This window comes from Saccostrea cucullata, unplaced genomic scaffold, assembly GCF_032062105.1.
Source record: "Saccostrea cucullata isolate Sc308-1 unplaced genomic scaffold, CSIRO_AGI_Scuc_v1 ctg50, whole genome shotgun sequence".
NCBI classification, from domain to species: domain Eukaryota; kingdom Metazoa; phylum Mollusca; class Bivalvia; order Ostreida; family Ostreidae; genus Saccostrea; species Saccostrea cuccullata.
Genome location: NW_026931583.1, coordinates 414112 through 433789, shown reverse-complemented (window position 1 = coordinate 433789; position 19678 = coordinate 414112). Strand labels below are relative to the sequence as shown.

General features: G+C 32.7%; 2 protein-coding genes across 2 annotated transcripts; one reads left to right on the top strand and one right to left on the bottom strand.

The window, feature by feature from the left end:
- Positions 1-1794: 1794 nt before the first annotated feature.
- Positions 1795-5730, top strand: LOC134233073 (uncharacterized). The gene is made up of 5 exons (XM_062715068.1): positions 1795-2053; positions 3724-3804; positions 3918-4040; positions 4558-4679; positions 4768-5730. The coding sequence occupies exons 1-5, from the start codon at positions 1814-1816 to the stop codon at positions 5555-5557; spliced, it is 1356 nt and encodes a 451-aa protein (XP_062571052.1). The 5' UTR covers positions 1795-1813; the 3' UTR covers positions 5558-5730.
- Positions 5731-7067: 1337 nt separating this feature from the next.
- Positions 7068-7788, bottom strand: LOC134233063 (uncharacterized). The gene is made up of 2 exons (XM_062715059.1): positions 7524-7788; positions 7068-7372 (listed from the first exon to the last, which is right to left on the bottom strand). The coding sequence occupies exons 1-2, from the start codon at positions 7690-7692 to the stop codon at positions 7311-7313; spliced, it is 231 nt and encodes a 76-aa protein (XP_062571043.1). The 5' UTR covers positions 7693-7788; the 3' UTR covers positions 7068-7310.
- Positions 7789-19678: the final 11890 nt, after the last annotated feature.

The window sequence follows — 19678 nt, the reverse complement described above, 5'->3', positions numbered from 1 at the left end:
TTTCTCTAATTCATAATTATCTCCCCTTGGAAAAGGGCGTGGCCCTTCATTTGAACAAACTTGAATCCCCTTCACACAAGGATACTTTGTGCCAAGTATGGTTAAAATTACCCCAGTGGTTCTTGAGAAGAAGATGAAAATGTGAAAAGTTTACAACAACGACGACGACGACTACGACAACAACGACAGACAACGGACAAATTTTGATCAGAAAAGCTCACTTGAGCCTTAGGCTCAGGTGAGCTAAAAATTGGGGATCTAAATTTAAAGGCATGTATCCAAGGAAACAAAATATTTTTCAGATTTTTAAACATATATTTTCTGCTTATTTCCTTGGCAACGCTTAATAATACTTAATAATAAAAATTTAATTTATTTTTTTGACAACATCAACACATTTAAATATTGGTCATCAGTTATATAGAAATGTGCTTTTTAAAAGATAAAATCTGTTGTATAAAAACTGTGGTAATCATTGCCAACCAATAAGAAATATCATAATCTGTACAATATGTTTCAAAGCTTTTCTCTATTGTTTGGTCACATTTCATTACATAATTGCTTTTTTTTTTATCTATGACTTTATAAAATTTAATGAATTTATTATTTTTACTTTTTGAATAATCTGTGACCATATAGAATATAACGTGTGTTATAGTTGATTTACCAACAGTGTTTATCATGCAACCAAGTCTCCGGCTGTTGGAAACAGGCATTGTAAATTGTTTGCTTTGCTGCAATTGTTAACTATATGGCTTTAAACATAAGCATGTTAAGAAATGCCATTTAAAAATTTATGACATAATGCCATGGTAAACTTAACACACAGCAAACAATTTTTTCCTGATTTTAAGGTAATTCCACCCTCCTATGATGTCATAGTTTATTGCAAAAACTGTAATTAGTTTAAATTCATACCTAATAGAACAATATCTTTTGGGAGAATATTTTACAATATGTGTAATGTTAAAATGTTTTAAGTAAAAGAATTTTAAAAATGCTAATGTAAAAAAGGTTCCTTCCCTGAAATTCACAATTCAAAAATATCTTAAAAGTAGGAAGTATTTAGGAACATTCAGCATCAGAATTATGCATTTTAACCAGCTTTTATATATTTTTCATAATAGTGTTTACAAAAAACGTGCAATTTTTAAAGATGAAATTCATTTATGTTTATTTATGTTTCACATCTTTTAAAAATAATATGATGACTTATACATTTTTTGCAATAATTGGAAAATTTATAGTATATTAAATGAAAATTAATGCAGTTTTTGTACTTTGAACCATTTTAATTGTGAGGGTGGAAACCATTAATTAAGGATATCAAAGATTTTTATCATAGAGATTTTGGAGAAATTCTGAGACTATGTAAGCCTCAGCTCCTTTATAAAATTTCAAGTCATGACAGAAAATCGGATCTCATTTCAAATTAGGTCTATGGACTTAGTGAATTTTCACTAAAGGAACAAATTATTACCTTAGGCTTACACGTACTATATTTAGAACTCGTTTATAACTATATGCATTTCAAATTTTATTATGATCTGAGGTTATGTGTACACAGAGATAGTTTTTATCACCCCTCGTATATAATTATTTTATAATTTATATTATATGGCACCTGAGTCCACCATGTTTCGGAGGTCCGTGTTTGCTCTGCTCCTATTTTGTATTGTTTTGTGGTCTTTTGATCGTGAATACTGTTCCGTTATCTCCATATGTTTCATCTCTGTTATATTTCAGCTGACGTAATATTACTTTTTATGTATACTTTATAGTTTTCCGTTTTGGTCGGCATCTCACGCTGAATATGTTACCGGAAGTGATTGAAGACATCAGTCGCTGTCGTCAAGTCGTCGAAATGTTATCACATGAACAAGTCTTGGCAGTAGACTGTGAAGGAATACAGCTGGGCGTGGATGGCCCCTTGACTCTGGTACAAGTCGGAACCTACTCCGGGGAAGTGTATCTTTTTGATATCCATGCAAACAGGGAACTTTTGAAAAAAGGGCGACTAGGGAATATAATGGAATCGAAAGGCATTGTTAAGGTACAGAATAAACTGGAAATACATTGCCCTGATAGTGGTCAATAGTTGTGTTTTTAAAGAGGATATCTTTATCTATGATTTGACAGTGATTTTTGCAAGCTTCTGTTTCGAAAAATGAGCTCAATACCCAATTTTTTTTAAATCATTTTTAAGAAACCACTTACTGTTATATCTTGAAAGGCCTATTTTTGAAATCTTTAAAAATACAATGTAATAAGGAATTAAAACAATCTTACTTGAAGACATAGTTCTTGAGAAGAATTTGAAAAATGTTTATTTTTACTAGTATGTATTGCTATGTTAGACTTAAGGTCAAGATCTAGTAAATGAAAGGTGCCTACAGATTTATCAAATTTGAGAAATAAATTCCTTTATTGATGCTTTACAACTGTAACTTGGTCAAATAAGGTGTTTCGGGGCATAATTTGTAGGTAAACAAGATGAAAAACTGTATTTTAAACTGTCATTTTCAATGAAAAATTAAGAAAACCAGTCATGCATACAGGAGTTTTTTTCATATTCAACAAAGGAAATATATCCAGATTGCCTACAGTCTCACAGAAAACGGTAATTAGTATGTCCATGGCCTCTTCTTAAACCAATATCAAATTTAATATAGGTATCCGGTTTAATTTTCATATGATTTCAAATTGAATGTCATAAAAATACCCTATTTTCTACATAATTCTGCTAACGCGGTAAAGTACGGGAAAAAGAAAGTTGAAATTGATTATGACGTCATAATGGATCTAGCACCAAAAAATTAGTCTAAAGTTATTTACTAGATCTTGACCTTAAATGACCACTCTCTATCCATGGGGTGTCATGATTTTAAAAAACATTGCTTGAGAAGAACGTATGGAAATAGTGGAATTGGACCACCATTGTGGCCCCACTGTAATCTGAGGGTCGTGTTTTGAACAAACTTGATTCTACTCAACCGGAGGATGCTTCCATGTATGATCAATCAAGGTTTTGCTCTTCTTAAGAACAAGATTTTTGAAGATTTTCCCTCTATATTTCTAATTAAATCTCCAAACTTTGATACCCCCATTTTGACCACTCCCTTTCTTCTGGTCATATATAAATCAACTTGGATCTACTTTACCTTCGGATTGTTCAACAAAAGTTTTAACTTTTATTTTTCCAGTGGTACTCTTGAGAAGAAGAATTTTAAAGAATGCCATAATTTTTTCACAAATTCTTTTTGATCTCCTTCTTGGAAGTAAATTGGCATAATTCTTTATTTGACCACACTAGAATTCCCTTTATTCAATGATACTTTGTAGCAATTTTGGTTGAAATCGGTCCAGTTGTTCGTAACAAAAATTAAGTTGAAAATGTTAAGTTTCCAGACAGATGGACCCGGTCGCCGATCAGAAAAGCTCAAAAGACCTTTCGGGTCAAGTGAGCTAAATAGCGAATACTATTCCAACCCAGTTTACTAGTATGCAGTACAAATTGGGGAGCAATCAATATTGTTTACTTTATAGTGTGTAAATGGTGGTTTTACCTCCCATATTCTAATTCTGATGGATATGACCAAATATACTGGCGGACAAAATATTCAATATATAAACATCTCATACATGTAGAACTTAACTTAAGCTAGTAATTCTATTCATTTAATGAGAAAGATGCTTATTCCATTTTAATATTGCAATTTAAAGGTCATGCAATCCTGCTCCAATGACAGCGCTGCATTGCATTTCCAGTTTGGTGTTACGCTTCGAAATGTATTTGACACCCAGGTAAGTCAATCTCATTTATAGATTTTTAATGATATTTTAACGATTGATATAACTGAAAGGTTATGCTGTGATACAGTACACATAAGTCGCTCACTTTATTCCTTTGATTGAAGGAAGCACACCTTCTAATTGAAGAGCACAAAGGCAGGCAACTAGCTCCTCCACTTAAACTAGATGACATCTGCAAGATTTACTCTGGTAAGAAAGGCGTGTCTGAATTCAAAGAAGACATTCGTGTAATTTAAATTTAAGAATTGTCTTTTGTTTTTTTTACAATTAGAAATAAATAATAATTTATGTCTCAATTTCTGAGTAAGAGGGGATAAAAATTGTACATGTATATGAATTATTACGCATATTTCTTTTAGAATTAAGGTCTCATTTTTAATGTCTATGTGGAATGTAAGCACGGGTTTGTCATGTGATCAAATACCATAAAACTAAATGCCTAAAATCTTCAAACAGATATTTACTACCTATATTTTTTTTTCATTTTTGACTGGTTTATAACAAATATTTGAGCAATATAGGTATAAACCCATGAAATCAGTGAAATGCATGAGTTTTTAAACATTGGCCACTTATGATGTCTCTACTAAATTATGTCGATTGTTTATGATAAAATAATGAATTTTATGGTCAGGTGACAAACCTGATCATAGACTTAATTAAATACGTTTTTCAATTGTATTTTATAAGGTGAAAAATTGGCAAATGTAAATATAAAGCAATTTTATTTGTGGCATTTGATAGGCTGAGTGGATAAAACGAGCCGGGGGTTTCTGGTCACAAAGACCAATGACAGAAGAAATGATCATGTATGCTGCTGGTGATGTCACCTCCCTAATTCCAGAAGTTTATGAGAACCAGAGAGAGTAAATACACTGTAAATTTAATTTTATATGAATGTAATCTTTATTTTATATCCTAAATTTGGAGTAAAACAAAAACTCTTAATTTCAGGTATCTGGAAAGTAATGGTCTGATGAGCAAATTCCAAGAGAGGGTCGGTGAAGAAATTAATTATTTAATTGATCCATGCATGAAAGCTCGAAGAGAAGAGAGAATAGAAAGTACAGTGAAGAGGATAGTGGCAAGTATAAGTTCCACCTGTCCAAGAAATGCCAGAATCTCAGATTTTGAAGACGAAGGAGATGAGTACAGAGCAATCCAAAGACTGGATTTTACGGAAGCAGAATTGCTGTCCCCATTGATGAGTCGTTTAAAAACAGAACAAATCATGAAAGAACTAAATGATATAAAAGAAAAGCTCGCAACGGAGGGAGAATCTTTCTATGTACGATGGCGTTCAGGATTTCGCTTGAGAAACTACCAAAGACATCCAAATGAAGGAATACGAAAAAGGTCAAAAGAAATACTGGAGAAGATATATGACATTGCTCTTAAATATATATATAAAAAGTATGACATGGATACGTCACTAATCTATGTGAGTGGCTTTGAGAAAGAGGCACTCAGAAGTCTGCGGCCGACCGGAGAGAACGACCCCAGCGTCAACAAGATAGCACTGCGCCTGTACTGGATGATAATGGAGGAAGACCTACGGAAAAAGGTGGAGGATTTCCGAACGAAACAAATAAACTTCACTATTCCAGAGGGTTACTACAAAAGGATGAAGTTCTTCGCTGCAAGAAGAAGCAACGTACCAAAAACTTTAAAAATGGTGGCTACAAGATTTTTAGATGATCTTGATCAAACATTCGGATATAGAGTAGTTCCTTTCTCTTCTTAAACAAAAAAATTTGTTTTAAGAACATGTTCATGAATTACTTCTTTCAAATTAGAACTTGCAGGCACGATTCGTAATTATAAAATATAAACCCATGTTTTTATTTATTCAGATAAAATTAACAACTTTACAAATGAAAATGAATATTAATGCTCAAAAACGAGGTTCTCTGTCACCTAAAGGTTGAGTTCCTTCCGTTCTTAATGGAGCCTTTCATTTTCCTCTTCTTAGATAAACTTAACTCCCACGTGAAGATTTTCGACTGTTTCCTAAATAAACTGATCACCTTTCCTTTTGTTATCTAAGATTGAAGTATTTGTCAATGTTAAATGACACTAGGGAACAGTTATAATCAAAAGTCTATGCAAAGAATTCTGTTTTAGAAGAGCGAAAAGAACTACCCCTGAAATTTTGAAAACATTTAATGAGGATTAGTTGTACCAACAACTGGCGCTGTGAGTTTTTTGTCGTGATCAGGAAAGCGAAGTAATCCAAATGTGTTATATAAAGTATAGGAAAATAATGTATTAAATTTAACTTTCTACTTAAAGACGTTCGAAGTATCTACTAAAGAATTAGCAAAATGATTACTTAAAATGAGATTAATGATACCCTTGTTATATGAACTTATTAGGCAGTTACTTATCTTGTTTGAAAATTGTTAGTACGTAGAATATAAACGCTTGTATATCGAATAAACTGAGAGACATAAATACCATAAAGATGTGATGAGCAATATATGCTACACAAATATTGGAGTAGATAATTATAGAAAAATTGAAATTTCCACCTTTATCAGAGTTAGTTTGTCTTTTTGTAAAGCTTCCAAATATGAAACAGAAGTCTTTTATTTTGAGTTCATTAAATAAAATGGTGAAAAAAAGTACGTTTATGTTATGATTCGTTGTCTATTCTGGGTATATCTTAATGTCGAATTCAAAGTCACATAAAGATTTCTTCTCTTCAATTACAAGTTATTTGTAAAACACATTTTCCTTCAGAAGAGTACGAAAAACACAGTTAATTCTCGGGGAAATTTCATCAAATTATTTGAAGACGTTGTCTCCAAAGATAACAAAAACTTTCTCAATGAGAAACTCATGCATCTTTTAATTTTCTAATTATTAACTTCAGGGTAATTGTTTCTAGAATCAATGCTCTCTCTCTCTCTCTCTCTCTCTCTCTCTCTCTCTCTCTCGGGAAGATATAAGAATCTTATTTTTTTTTTAAAAATCAAAGTGGGAGCATTTCCATATTTTGTAGAACTTGTAGGTTAAAATATTGCCAATTTATCATAAAAGGCAGAGTTATTTTACTCGAACGATGTATTATTAAAGACCAATATACACAGTGTGTTTGTAAACCAAATATTTGGTAGTTTGTTTAAGGAACACAATTTTTAAAAAAGAAAAAAATCTGCCGCATCGGATACTCCCTTTTAGAACACCCTTCTGCTCACTAAACAGGAAATCCTTTTATTTAAAAAAAATGGAAGTGCTTTTTATCCCTTTTAATATTTTTATTGGTGATCACAATTTTCATTTTGTACAATAGTAAATAAAATCACCAATTATACTGCACGGATATCCTTATACACAGCAAGTCTAACGAATTCTGTAATTCAAAATCATATAATTGCATGTTTGTAATAGATATTGCACTTACTCTAAAGTTAGACATTTATAGAAAATAGTGGCATGGAAGAGACGATACCTGCATTGGCCCACTGATCGTGAACCAAGTACATCAGCTACTCTCAGCCCCTGGTGGACTGTAGGGACCCAATCAGCGCAGGCGCAGCAATGCTCAAAAACACAACTACGAAATGATGCAGAACAGTAAAAATCTTAATTATTATGTATCTTGTCACAAAGCTCTAAAGAATGTTATGTTTTTGTTTAGATTTTTTTTGTATGACTCCTTTTATAAGTATACACACAGTGTACTGGACTCAATGATTGATACTTACAAATGAGAATAATGGGGAGGAGACCCCCGAGGCCACTCTGAAGTCCGAGTCCCCCATAGGCAGGAATAATAGGGGCGTAGTTATAAGCTAAGTGTTCCCTAGAGTAACCGTCAGCAGCAACAGAGGCAGCACAGCCGACCAGGATGAGCAGACAGACGGACAAAGCCATTGTTCTCTGATATAAAAAGAGACATATATATAGCAGTGTAAGTGTTACAAAAGGTGATCAAGGATTATTTTTAAACCTTTAAATTCACTGGTAAAGAGCTAGGACCACGAAGCATCATATTAGGCCTCATGTTTTACACAGATAAAGAGGAGTGCTGTACAGTCAATCTTGAGTCAGAGAAAGGTCACATATGACAGGTGGTCTCAATACAGGTTGCTTACATGTATTTTCCGCATTGTTCAAACATATACAATCAAGCTGATATACATGTATAGTATGTGCAATGTATTTTATATCATATACACTGTATACTGTATATTTCCGCTTTTCAATTAGTAATGCTCAACTGTAAATGCCTGTAGAAAATATGCAAATGTATAAAAATGTATTAATTCTGCAAACAATTCTTTTAAAAAACTCAAACTAAGAACGTCACCAATGAAACGTTTGTGCTAACATTTGACTAGGCTTCCCAAATGATCATGAAACAAGGGCACTTTTTGCAAAAGACTTCAAAAAGCTTTGCATAAAAATAAGCATATACTTTATCTGGGTTTCTCAAAAAATTACTGGATGAAAAATATATTTCCCAGGCAGGGATCCAGGATTTTTTCCACTGGGGGTGTAAAAAAAATCAATACCCCCCCCCCCAAAAAAAATCCCAAAAGTGAAAAACTTCTTTCGTGGATGGGGTGGGGGTTAGTCGTTGACTTTCTAGCTTTAGACCTATGTCTTTTGAATCCAATTTCACATAGATCTCCGTTTTCGAGGAAGGGTCCGCGTTTCTAGGGGGAGAGAATCCAAGTTACCTTATTGATTTAGCATTTTATAAACAATTTAATACTAGTAACTCTGTCTGTTTATTCCCGGGGGAGGGGGGGGGGGTCAGACCCCCACCCCCAACCCCCTCTCTAGATTCGCACATGCCTCCCCCAGACCTCCCACTTTTTATGGTAGATATTCGTAATAAATAAACTTCATTGTTGTAAATTGCAGCTTTTTACCATTAGTGAGACAACGTTGATATTAACTATTATTTTGCATAAAAATATTTCCTTTTTCATATTAGAAAAATGTCTTTATTCCATTTCAATTAGTATAAGACATCATTTGTTTTAAGCTTACCTAAAATGCCGGTTTGGAATTGATTATGGGAAATAAACAGCGATTGAGCTTTTTATATCATTTTCATTTCCGACGAAAATGACGCATACATGTACAATAAGCTCGGCTAGCAGAGTACTCAGTTTGCTGTCATGGGCCCTGGGGAATCCCTGGCGGGTAGATACACCTAGACTAGAATCTGGTATAAGTCATATCCTATTGACACATTCGTACATCACTTAATTAACAGCGTTCATATATCGAGTTTAAATAATTGCATATTGAAGTATTTCACAATTTTATACAGCTGTATAGCAATATTGTGATGTAATACCAATGTAATCGTACGAGGGCTTTTCAATAAATAATTTCCTGGGCTCTATGATGTACAACACAGAAATCATATGACATTAAGCTTGACTTTCTCTCATGACTGAATCTTTAATGAATTGATTACAGTTAATGTGACCACTTTTCATTACATTGTTTCATCGTGAGAAGCTGGAAAACAAGGGCTATTTGAGACACTGCAATAAAAATCAGTAAACTAGAGTGAAATTAAACGTTTCATTAAAGCTGCTTTAAAACTCGTAAAGAATCCCAAAGAAATATTCACTGAAATATATATGTGAAATTTACAGCAACCAATGTCTGTTTTATAGACACATGAGCAGGTGGATTTCAATGAACAAATATGATATAATAATAGGCATCAAAAATAGGCACCGTCCTTGGCGACAAAGAATTACAATAACCAATGTAAGTACTGTTTGCCAAAATTCAACAAATTATCACTGGCGATGTTTGATTGACTTAATGTTTTAGACACATAGCAAAATTGATAGGCATTATTTTGGGGGTGGGGGTGAGGGGGTGTTTACACTGTTTTAAAGAAATATTTGACAGTAAAAAAAGCTTTGTACTCAATGGTCATCCTTTGTTTTGAAAAATGAGTGAAAACGACAGCATTTAAGAATATCTAAACAATTCTTTTAAAAGACCAAAAATTGTAGTTATCATGGTTATCAACGTTTGTCTGAAATACAAACAAATAATGCAACTTGAATCTATTGCTTTAAGCTCTAAAACAAATTTACAATAAGATGCACTTGACAAAAACAGCCAAGGTCTGAGAAGAGCAAAGAACTGCACAAGCTCAAAAACAAAAGAGTTTTATATGCCATTTTCTTAAATATCAGTGGTTTTGTTGTTCAAATTCTTATTCGGGGAGGCAAATCAATTTCTGGAGAAGGCTAGAAAAGAATTTTTTTTGTAAAAAAAAAAATTAAAAAAGTTTTTTTGTAAAAAAAAATTATAAAAGTTTATAAGAGGATGGAACTAGAATCAGGAATCCACTACATTAAATTTCTTCATGACAGCGTCCAAACCCACACGCCATAAAGAGTAACGGAGTTTTGGGGATAAACAGATAGTTAATAATTTGTCAAACCAACAATATTAGCCAGATCTTTTCATCCTTTGACCTTTAACATTCTCAAAACTTGAAAAAAAAACACCTTTCAGAAAGAAGAAACAATTCCTGGAAATCATAGGATCGGCCATATTCCAGTATAGGAAGGGCCATACTCAAAAATTTGTTCTAAAAACAATCAGAAGTTGGATAGAAAATTAACGGACATGTGTTTTAATAAAAAGAGAATATTTAAGTAAAACCATTAAGGCTTAATCATTGAAAAGCGTTTTTTTTTTTGTTTCTTCCTAAGCACCGAGGACATTTTTTATTAAACAGTCCTCGTATGTTTGAAATAAGGATAGGGATAAAGTACACTATACATTCATGTATAACGTTCATTCCTTTTTGTGGTTCGTTAACAATGAAGTACTTCTCGAACAAGTATACCTGAGTTCGAATTTGTTATAATTTTTAGAAGTTAATCTGGGAGTGCCAGTTAAGTACTGTAGAAGTACTTTTTTCCGCGTGGTACTAATTTACGCTATGTATGCAGTCACAAATTTTCCGCGGAAATTTGTCCAAGCGTTCTTAATATATATATATATATGTTTATTCACCAATCAAGGGCCCACAGGGGGCATGAACAATTATTACAAAATGATAACATTGATTACAATTCTATATTAAGGATAATGTAACATGACTTGTGATTAAGTTTGACATTGAGAAGTGCATCACCACACTGGATCAAAAGCATAGAAACCATAGAATGATAAAAGAAAACACAATTAAATAAAAATGATAGATATATGATATAAGGTAAATTAAAAAAAAAAAAAAAAAAAAAAAAAAATCTTGTAGTAATGGCAGTACTCTAATATAAAACTAGTGCATCTTGAATACAAAGGGCACCAGGGGATGATACCTCTACACAGCCTGTCTGGCAAACCTGTACCCTAAGTATTGAAGATGGTCATTCAAAAAAAAAATCATTTAAGTATTAACAGAAATAGTAATTTCAATTAATAAGTTTAGCATATAATTAGAAATTTAATGCAAACTAATCTCTTGGAGTTAGTTCAATAGATATTTGACATATGCATACCCACATACACAAACACACACTTACTGTTACACAAATCCATGCATACAAAAATAATAATTCATATACAAATATATGTATGTATAGTATATATTATAAACATACACTTATTGTTACACATATCCATGCATACAAAAATAATAATTTACACACAAATATATGTATATATATAAACAAATGGTACTATCCTGTATAAATGTAAATCTGTGATCTTGAAGGAGCATACAATTAATGTAAAGAAAAGGTAACTTGGATACAGAGGGTACCAGGGGACGATGCCTCTGCACAGCCGATTATACTGGCAAACCCGTACTCTAAGTATTCAAGACACCCATTCTGACTGATTCTGTACATTTAAGAAGGGAATGAGGGGACACATTAAATTTCAAAAAAAAAAAAAAAAAAAAAAAAAAAAAAAAATACCAGGTTTACTAATACTTTTCATACTTCAGCTCTCATAATCATTTTACTGACTTGAATCAGTATTTGCACATCCTCATTAGTCATGAGCCAATTTAACTTATTTTCACTGTCCAAGTTGTGGAAATTCTTACAGGAATTGTTTATTAATTCATACAAGACTTTTCTTTCATCCTTAATGTGATTACATGAAAAGAGAAAATGTTTCTCATCATCAACTGTTTTGTTATTGCATCTATTGCAGTGTCTTTCTTCTCTAGGAATACCTATATATCGACCCCTTTCAATATTAAGTCTGTGAGCTGATATGCGAAAACGAGTAAAACTTCTCCTCTGCTCAAAATTCTTAATTAAATTAAGATACTTTTCTTGACCAAAATTTTGTTTAAAAGTGCTATAGCATCTCAGCTTTTTAGTGTGATTTAAGTTGAGAATTCCACTCTTGTATATAATATCTAAATAAACAATCTTTAAGTTCACGTTTGAATTTGTGCATTTTGACTGAAGTTAAATCACGAATACCCTCGATATTGGTAATAAGAAAATTAATGGATTGTACCAAGAAGGGATGTTTTTCTCAAACAATGATTTGGATTCACAATATGCATCTTTTAAAATTGGGAAAGAATGGCCTAGATTTTTATTACCTTATCATTGATCTTACAATGTCAAAGTGCAGGGGAAATCTACCTAAATCAGACAATACAGCAAAATTAGTTGCAGTTTTATGCACACCTAGTACTGATTTACAAAATTTCAAGTGGAGTTTTTCACAGAATAAGTTGGAGTATATTTTATCAATAGTACAATTGGGTATGCTATTTTTTTTTTGTAAATGGATTAAAACAACCCCAAACTTCAGATGCATACAATAAAATAGGTTTAATTGTATGGTCAAAAATATGGATAGTGGTTTTAACCTCAGGATTCAGGGAAATGAAATTTTTCCTGAGTTTAAAAAATAATTTTAATGCTTTTTGATAAAGCTGCTTTTGAGCAAAGGAGAAAGAACCCGAAGAACAAAATGTCACACCTAGATATTTGTATTCAGACACACATTCCAGTTCGACATCATCGAGGTAAAATTTTGTTTTGGAGAGTCTACCTGCTTTGTTAAAAACAACTATCTTTGTTTTAGATGTATTAACACAGAGACACCAATCGTTGCAGTATTGCTGTAGAATATTAAGTTCTTGTTGTAAACCTTCCGCTGTGGAGGAGAGTAGAATTATGTCATCAGCATACATCAAACATTTAACTGAATTTGAATTTAAATAAACAGGGTCAGTAGCTGAGTTCAGGTAATCTGGAAGATCATTAATAAAAATTTTAAATAAATTGGGACTGAGATTGTCACCTTGCTTCACTCCCAAAGTTATTGGGAAAAAGTTAGTAATCTTATTATCGACTCTGACACAGGATTTACTTGATGTATACATACTTTTCACTACTTCATAAAAATTTGTTCCTACCCCTATTTTGAGGAGTTTAATTTTGATTCCTGTGTGTATAACAGTATCAAAGGCTTTTTGAAAATCAACAAAGCAGGCATATACTCTACCATCTTTAGTATTATAGTACTTATCAATAATTGTCTTGAGTATATACATATGGTCTGATGTTCTTGCTTTTCGAGTGAAGCCGATCTGATAATCACTTATTACATGATGTTTTTCTAAAAATTTATCAAGTCGAATGTCTAGTATTTTATTGAATAACTTTCCTATTGCATTTGTAACTGTAATGCCCCGATAGTTGTTTGGATCAGAACTATCATTACTTTTATAAATAGGAATAATGTACCCAGAAGACCAAGGTTTTGGATAATATCCAAATGTAAGGCAACAGTTGAATATTTTATAGAGACATGGTAGTAAAAAAGTTTGACTACATTTGATCATATGGTTTGAAATATTGTCAAGACCTGGGGCTTTTCCATTTTTTAATTTTGAGATAGCATTTGAAATTTCTGCTACAGATATATGATTATCAAGTTCACTAAAACATTTACTTTTTTCCAGATTGGTAAGAATATTATCAAGCTGTGCCAGACGTTGAGCATACTTGGGTTTTGGTTGGTTTAGATTTTGGAAGTGAGAGACCAAGGTGTTTGGATCGATTGCATCCGAGCTGTTCGTGTTTTCAGTACCTTGCAGTTTATCAATAAGATTCCAATAAGATTTTGGGTTTTCTTCATGTAGAGTTTCTAACTGTTTTAGCAGAGATTGTTTATACTGTCTGCATTTGTATTTCCTTGTTTTGGTATATTCTCTATACAGTTTGTAATAGTGATTTCTGACAGCGGGATCTTTGGGGTATTTAGTATATATTTTTGCGTAGCTAAATAGATTTCTTCTCATAGAATTCAAGTCTGAATCAAACCATTTTTTATGGTTTTTGTTTGTCTTTTTGCATTTTTTTTGCATTTTCTAAGGGACTTATCTGCAGTATTAATAAGGATATTAGATAATTCTAATGTAGCATTATCAATTGTTGAGGGAGAATTAAGATTAGGTCCATTTAAAAGATTATGTAATTTTCTTTGAATGTCCTCTGAATTAAGAGCGGCTTCGAAGCGAGCAGAAGAATCATCAGACCAAATGTAGTTAGGAGATACAGGACTTGAATTGACATCATTCATATCAGATTTAAGACAAAACCTGGCAGATAGTGACCATTGCAACAAACAGTGGCAATCAGACAAAGTAGGTAAAAATTCTGATACTCTAAAAGACAATATTTGGTTTAGTATTTTTTCTGAAACCAACACGTAGTCAACTGTGCTACATCCATTTGGTGTAAAACATGTATAATTACCAACTGTATCTCCAAAGGTACGACCATTTAATATTCTCAATTGGTTTGATATACAGAGATCTAATAATTCTTTGCCTCGATTATCTAATTTAGAGTCCATGTTAAGTCGATTAATAATTTGTAAGTCAGCATTGTATCTTGGATCAAGAGGAATAAAATTATCATCATCGTTTTCAATGAAATCAGGTTCTGTAGATACCCTTGCATTGAAATCTCCGCAAAGTAGAATATTACCAAGTGATTTGTAATGAGGTATGTCTTTTTCAATACACTCGAGAATATCATAGTCAATACCTTTGGAATAAGATGAATTTTCCGGGGGGTTATATAGTACACATATGAATAAATCTTGGTCAAAATTGAAAAAAATTTTCTCTAACTTAATCCACTGAAAATCCGATTTTGTGTTTTTTAGAATCTTTATATGTGGTTTAAATTCACATATAAATGTAAGGCATATAGTGACAGTCTAGGAAATCCGCGTAGTTTTCTACACGCGGATTAAACAGAAATTGCATTTCCGCGGAATTATGACCCCGTGGAAAAAAGTACGTCTACAGTATTTTATTTTTGGTACGTGAGTCGGGGTATGAAAAGTGCTATAGTCAGTGGAGAATTATATTTGTCGCAAACTGTTTAAACTAGAGGCAATGTGAGCAATGAGCTCAATACAATATATTTACATCCACTGAAAATTTTCTCCTTTTTTGCGTTAATCACTGCGTGAACTACATTAGGGGTGTCGCCTGTACAGATTTCTTGATCAGTGGCTGTTCCATCAATGAAACGTACAAAGACGTTCGCATCATCAATACAATAATTAAACTTTTTAATCCTTCTTTAATTGATTATTTAAACAGATATATAAATATACGAGGGTTGTCCCGTAAAATCGTGGACAAAGCGTTTTTCTCGAAAAGTAATGGGCGCACTAAGCTGAAAATTTCAGTGAATGTTTATGTATCATATTTAAGTGCATGATAATTTTTTTGATAAAATATAGGCAAAAATAAAGATTTTATTATGCTTGTAAGTGCACGAGGTATTGTCCTACGGCGCACGGTCGAAAAACCAAGGTTTTATTAAAGAATACACAAGTTTGAATTCAAAATAAAAGTTTTAAATACATAAGATTTGGATTAAAATTATCCTAATTCAATTCCACAATCAATTTTGTAGTCTTTGTAAAAATTTGAAGGCATTTGCTTAATATTTGGCAGTTTCTCGAGCATTCGAAATGGGAAAGTGGTAAACACAACTCACGAACAATGGCGACGTTTTATGACGTTACGGCGCATCGGAGAACAGTTCACTTTTATTTTGATGTTGTAATGACTCCTTTAGAGACTTGAAATGAGCATAGAAGAAAAAAGATTATAAAAATATCACCATATCTTAAGTATACAAATGAAATAGGAGATTTCTTAGCGAAGTGTTTTTTTTTATCTAGTCCGTGGGGAGTACAAAACATACGGACAAACTCCTAATGTAATAGCAAAAGACGCTGTCACAGTAGACCGCCGATATGAGGTTTTCTATTAGTTGAATGATGGTGAGAATATTGTCCGTAACTTATATTACTAATAAATCTTCAGAAGATCGCATGAGGGTACCAGCTGGTTCTTCGGCTGTTTATGGAGACTAAAGAATGTGTATCAATGAAATTCCTAAATTTAAGTCGGACTCATCCAACTTCATTTTCAGCAAAGATAAAACGTGACGCTGTTTTTGACACTTTGACGTTATAATCCATGCGCCGTAAGGTGATACAATACATGGCATAAAATCTCATAATATGTTTATTTATGCATATATTTATCTGAAATTTGCTGTGTATATTACAAATATATGTACTAAAAAATGGTGAAAATTTCAGAACGCAGTGATTTTTATTTTTCACACTAGACAACTTGTCCACGATTTTACGGGACAACCCTCGTAAACAATAAAATGTCTTTCTTTGATTGTTATTACTGGAATTAATGGTCGCATGCAGCTATTGCAGAAAAAATTTACATAACCCTTACGCGGGTTATGAATTTTTTCTGCAACAACTGCTTCCGTTAATTCCAGTAATAACAAACAAAGAAAGCAGTTTATTGTTTAAGTAAACGATACCCCCCCCCCCATAAGGTTATAATGGCAAAGTCCATGTTTTGCTCTGGGAGACCCGAAATAAGTGTCAGATAAAAAATTTAAAATGGATATGCACAATGACATTATGTAATAAAGAATCTTTGAAAGTATCATTAAATTTTATTCAGTTGTATAGGAGGAGTTGCGGATAAGAGATGGGTACCCTTTAATATTATAAAAAGAATTAATGGCCTTGTCCATGTTTTGCTAGGGAAACCAAAAATATGTGTCCGGTCAAAAAGTAAAATAGGAGGTCACTATGGCACTATGTAACAAATATTCTGTGAGAGTTTCATTTCAATTTCATTCCGTGGCAAAAGGGGAGTTGCGGATAAGAATGGGTATCCCAAAGCGTAACAGATGGACGGACGTACAAAGAACTATATGCGGTATTAACCAACATTTGCCCCCCAAAATCAAACTTTGATGGAGTAATATTTAATTAAGTCCTTAAACAGGGGAGTATATGCTGACTTCAAAGCACTGAATAATTTCATAAGTAATGACGTCATATGTACGTAATGACGTCACAGACATGACGTAAATTTCAGTTTTTTATGAATTTTGCAGAAAAATGTACATATTTCGTCGATATTTTAAATAAAAGTCACCGAGCGCACGTGTGTTCAGGATAAATATTTTGATATAATGTGTAGAATGATAATATCAATGAAATATGTCAATATTGTTCCTGAACACACATGCGCTCTATAAATTTTAAAGCTTAAATTGTTGAAATTTTGTCCATTTTGTCCTCTTTCTGAAAAAGGATATAAAATCGGACTAGTTTGTGACGTCATAAAACAGAAATTGTGAATACACTGCTCTGGAACTATAATATTTTCTGTTAACTTATATTTCTCGTACAATTTATTGAATTCAGCACATTTCAGGAAGTTTTCAAAATTTGACTTTTGTGGGGGCAAACATATGCAATATACCGCATATAGTTCTTTAGACGGAAAAGTAGGAGACTTCAAGTGGTCAATACAGGGAAATCAAAACAATAACTTGACTAAAATATCCATATTAATGAGGGAGAAATTTCAAGGGTACTGTACAATATATTCGAAAAGTGGTGCTAATCAGATTGGAATTTAAATTTTTTTATTGAAATAAATTAAAGCAAAACGTACGACTTTTCAATCGAGTTTCTGATCGACAATTTCTATGTAGTGTACGGTGACAGATCTTCCAACAATCCGTTGTATTTCCCATGGGTACTAATTCGCCCCGTTGTAAACAGACTTATTTGAACTTTTTCACTCTTATTTTTTTTTCTCCGAAATTCCATTTTGTGTTACTTAACTATAACTTACTGGTGATATATGAACCTGTAACTATATACATGTATAGTTTGATGTATTTTAATTAATCTTGTACCTGTGGAGAGGGTTGCTGCTTAATCCATTGATGTATTCGTTTTATTACAAAATGAATATGTTCAAATTAGACTTATTTGTATAATCATATGAAGCAGAATTTATTCAAAAACTTCTACATGGGAAAAAAACACTTTCCATGGCCATCAACTTAACATTATGTAGATACATGTGTATATTGACGATAAATTATCAATTACGGTTTATAAATAGTTACTACCTGTCATGACAAGGAGTACACGGCGGGTGTGACCGGTCGGCAAGGGATGTTCACTCTTGTATGGCACCTGATCCCAGCTCTGATGTTTTGGATGTCCGTGTTTGCTCTGCTCCCATTTTGTATTGTTTTATGGGCTTTTGATCTTGAATACTGTTTGTTATCTCCATTTGTTTCATTCCATTCATACATCGTCGCAAACCACGGCCAAAATGTACGATCCTCTCCCATTCTGGAGAGAGCTATATGCGGACTCCTGACCGTGGCTTGAGACAATATCATTCATAATGACTCCAACTTTTCAATCGCCATCTATCTTTCTTAATACATGTATACGGCAATATATTTTTATCATCTGTTTATGTCTCTCAGTAGATCCGATACAAAAGGGCATGTTGTACACTTCTCAAAAGAGGTAAGCTATTGACAAACAAGTTGATGAATCAAGGATATCAACAGTCTCATTTAAAGTCGTCATTTTGCAAGTTCTGTTCATGTGAATACAGTAAGGCAAACGCTGAATGACTTTTTTATATACTAATTGTTATTCCATATTTTCACTTAAGATTTGGAGCATACGGCTGGTGTGACAGGTCGGCAGGGGATGTGGCACCTGATGGTAGCCTATCAACCTTTGCTCTGCTCTTAATTTGTTATCTTTGGATAGACTTTTGATCTAGAATACTGTTCCTTATTTCCATATACACATGTATTCCATACATGTATCTATAGATTAAAAATATAAAAGTACTGGATGGAATAAAATTTTCTCAGGTGTGTGAATATAAAATGCTAACCTTCAAATGAGAATAGCATAACCATAATGTCTCTGAAGTCGTCTTATCTGTTCTCTAGTTGAGTTTTCGTGAATATTTTTTTTTAGTAAAGCAACCAAATGTGAAGCAGATTTTGCAGATTCTGTTGTGTCGTTATTTCATGTTCACTAGATTTATCGAACCCCCAAAAAATCAATTGATAAGGCATCGTTGATATATCTAATAAATTACCGAATTGAAGGCATCAGCAAGAGGCTTTATCTGATCCTATAGATTTTTTTGTGAAAATTTTCTACTTCATATGACTACAATAACAAGTTGGTTAATAAAGGGGGGGGGGGGGGGCGGCTAGTGTTTGTGTCCATGAAAATTCAAGCAGATTGTTGGAAGACTACAATACCTCAGTAATTTCACTGAGGAACTGTTGCTTCTTTTGCCATCAACTTCAATTCTCTTTATTTTGTAAGAAAAATATTTTATGTATACCTCAGAGTACTTTTATAAAGAATCAAAATCATTTTTAAAGGGGCATGGACACAGTTTAAGCTTAACGTTTTAAGATGTATTTTTCCTTTTTTATCCTTAGAAAGGTATTTTAATGATTATCAAAAATTTGAA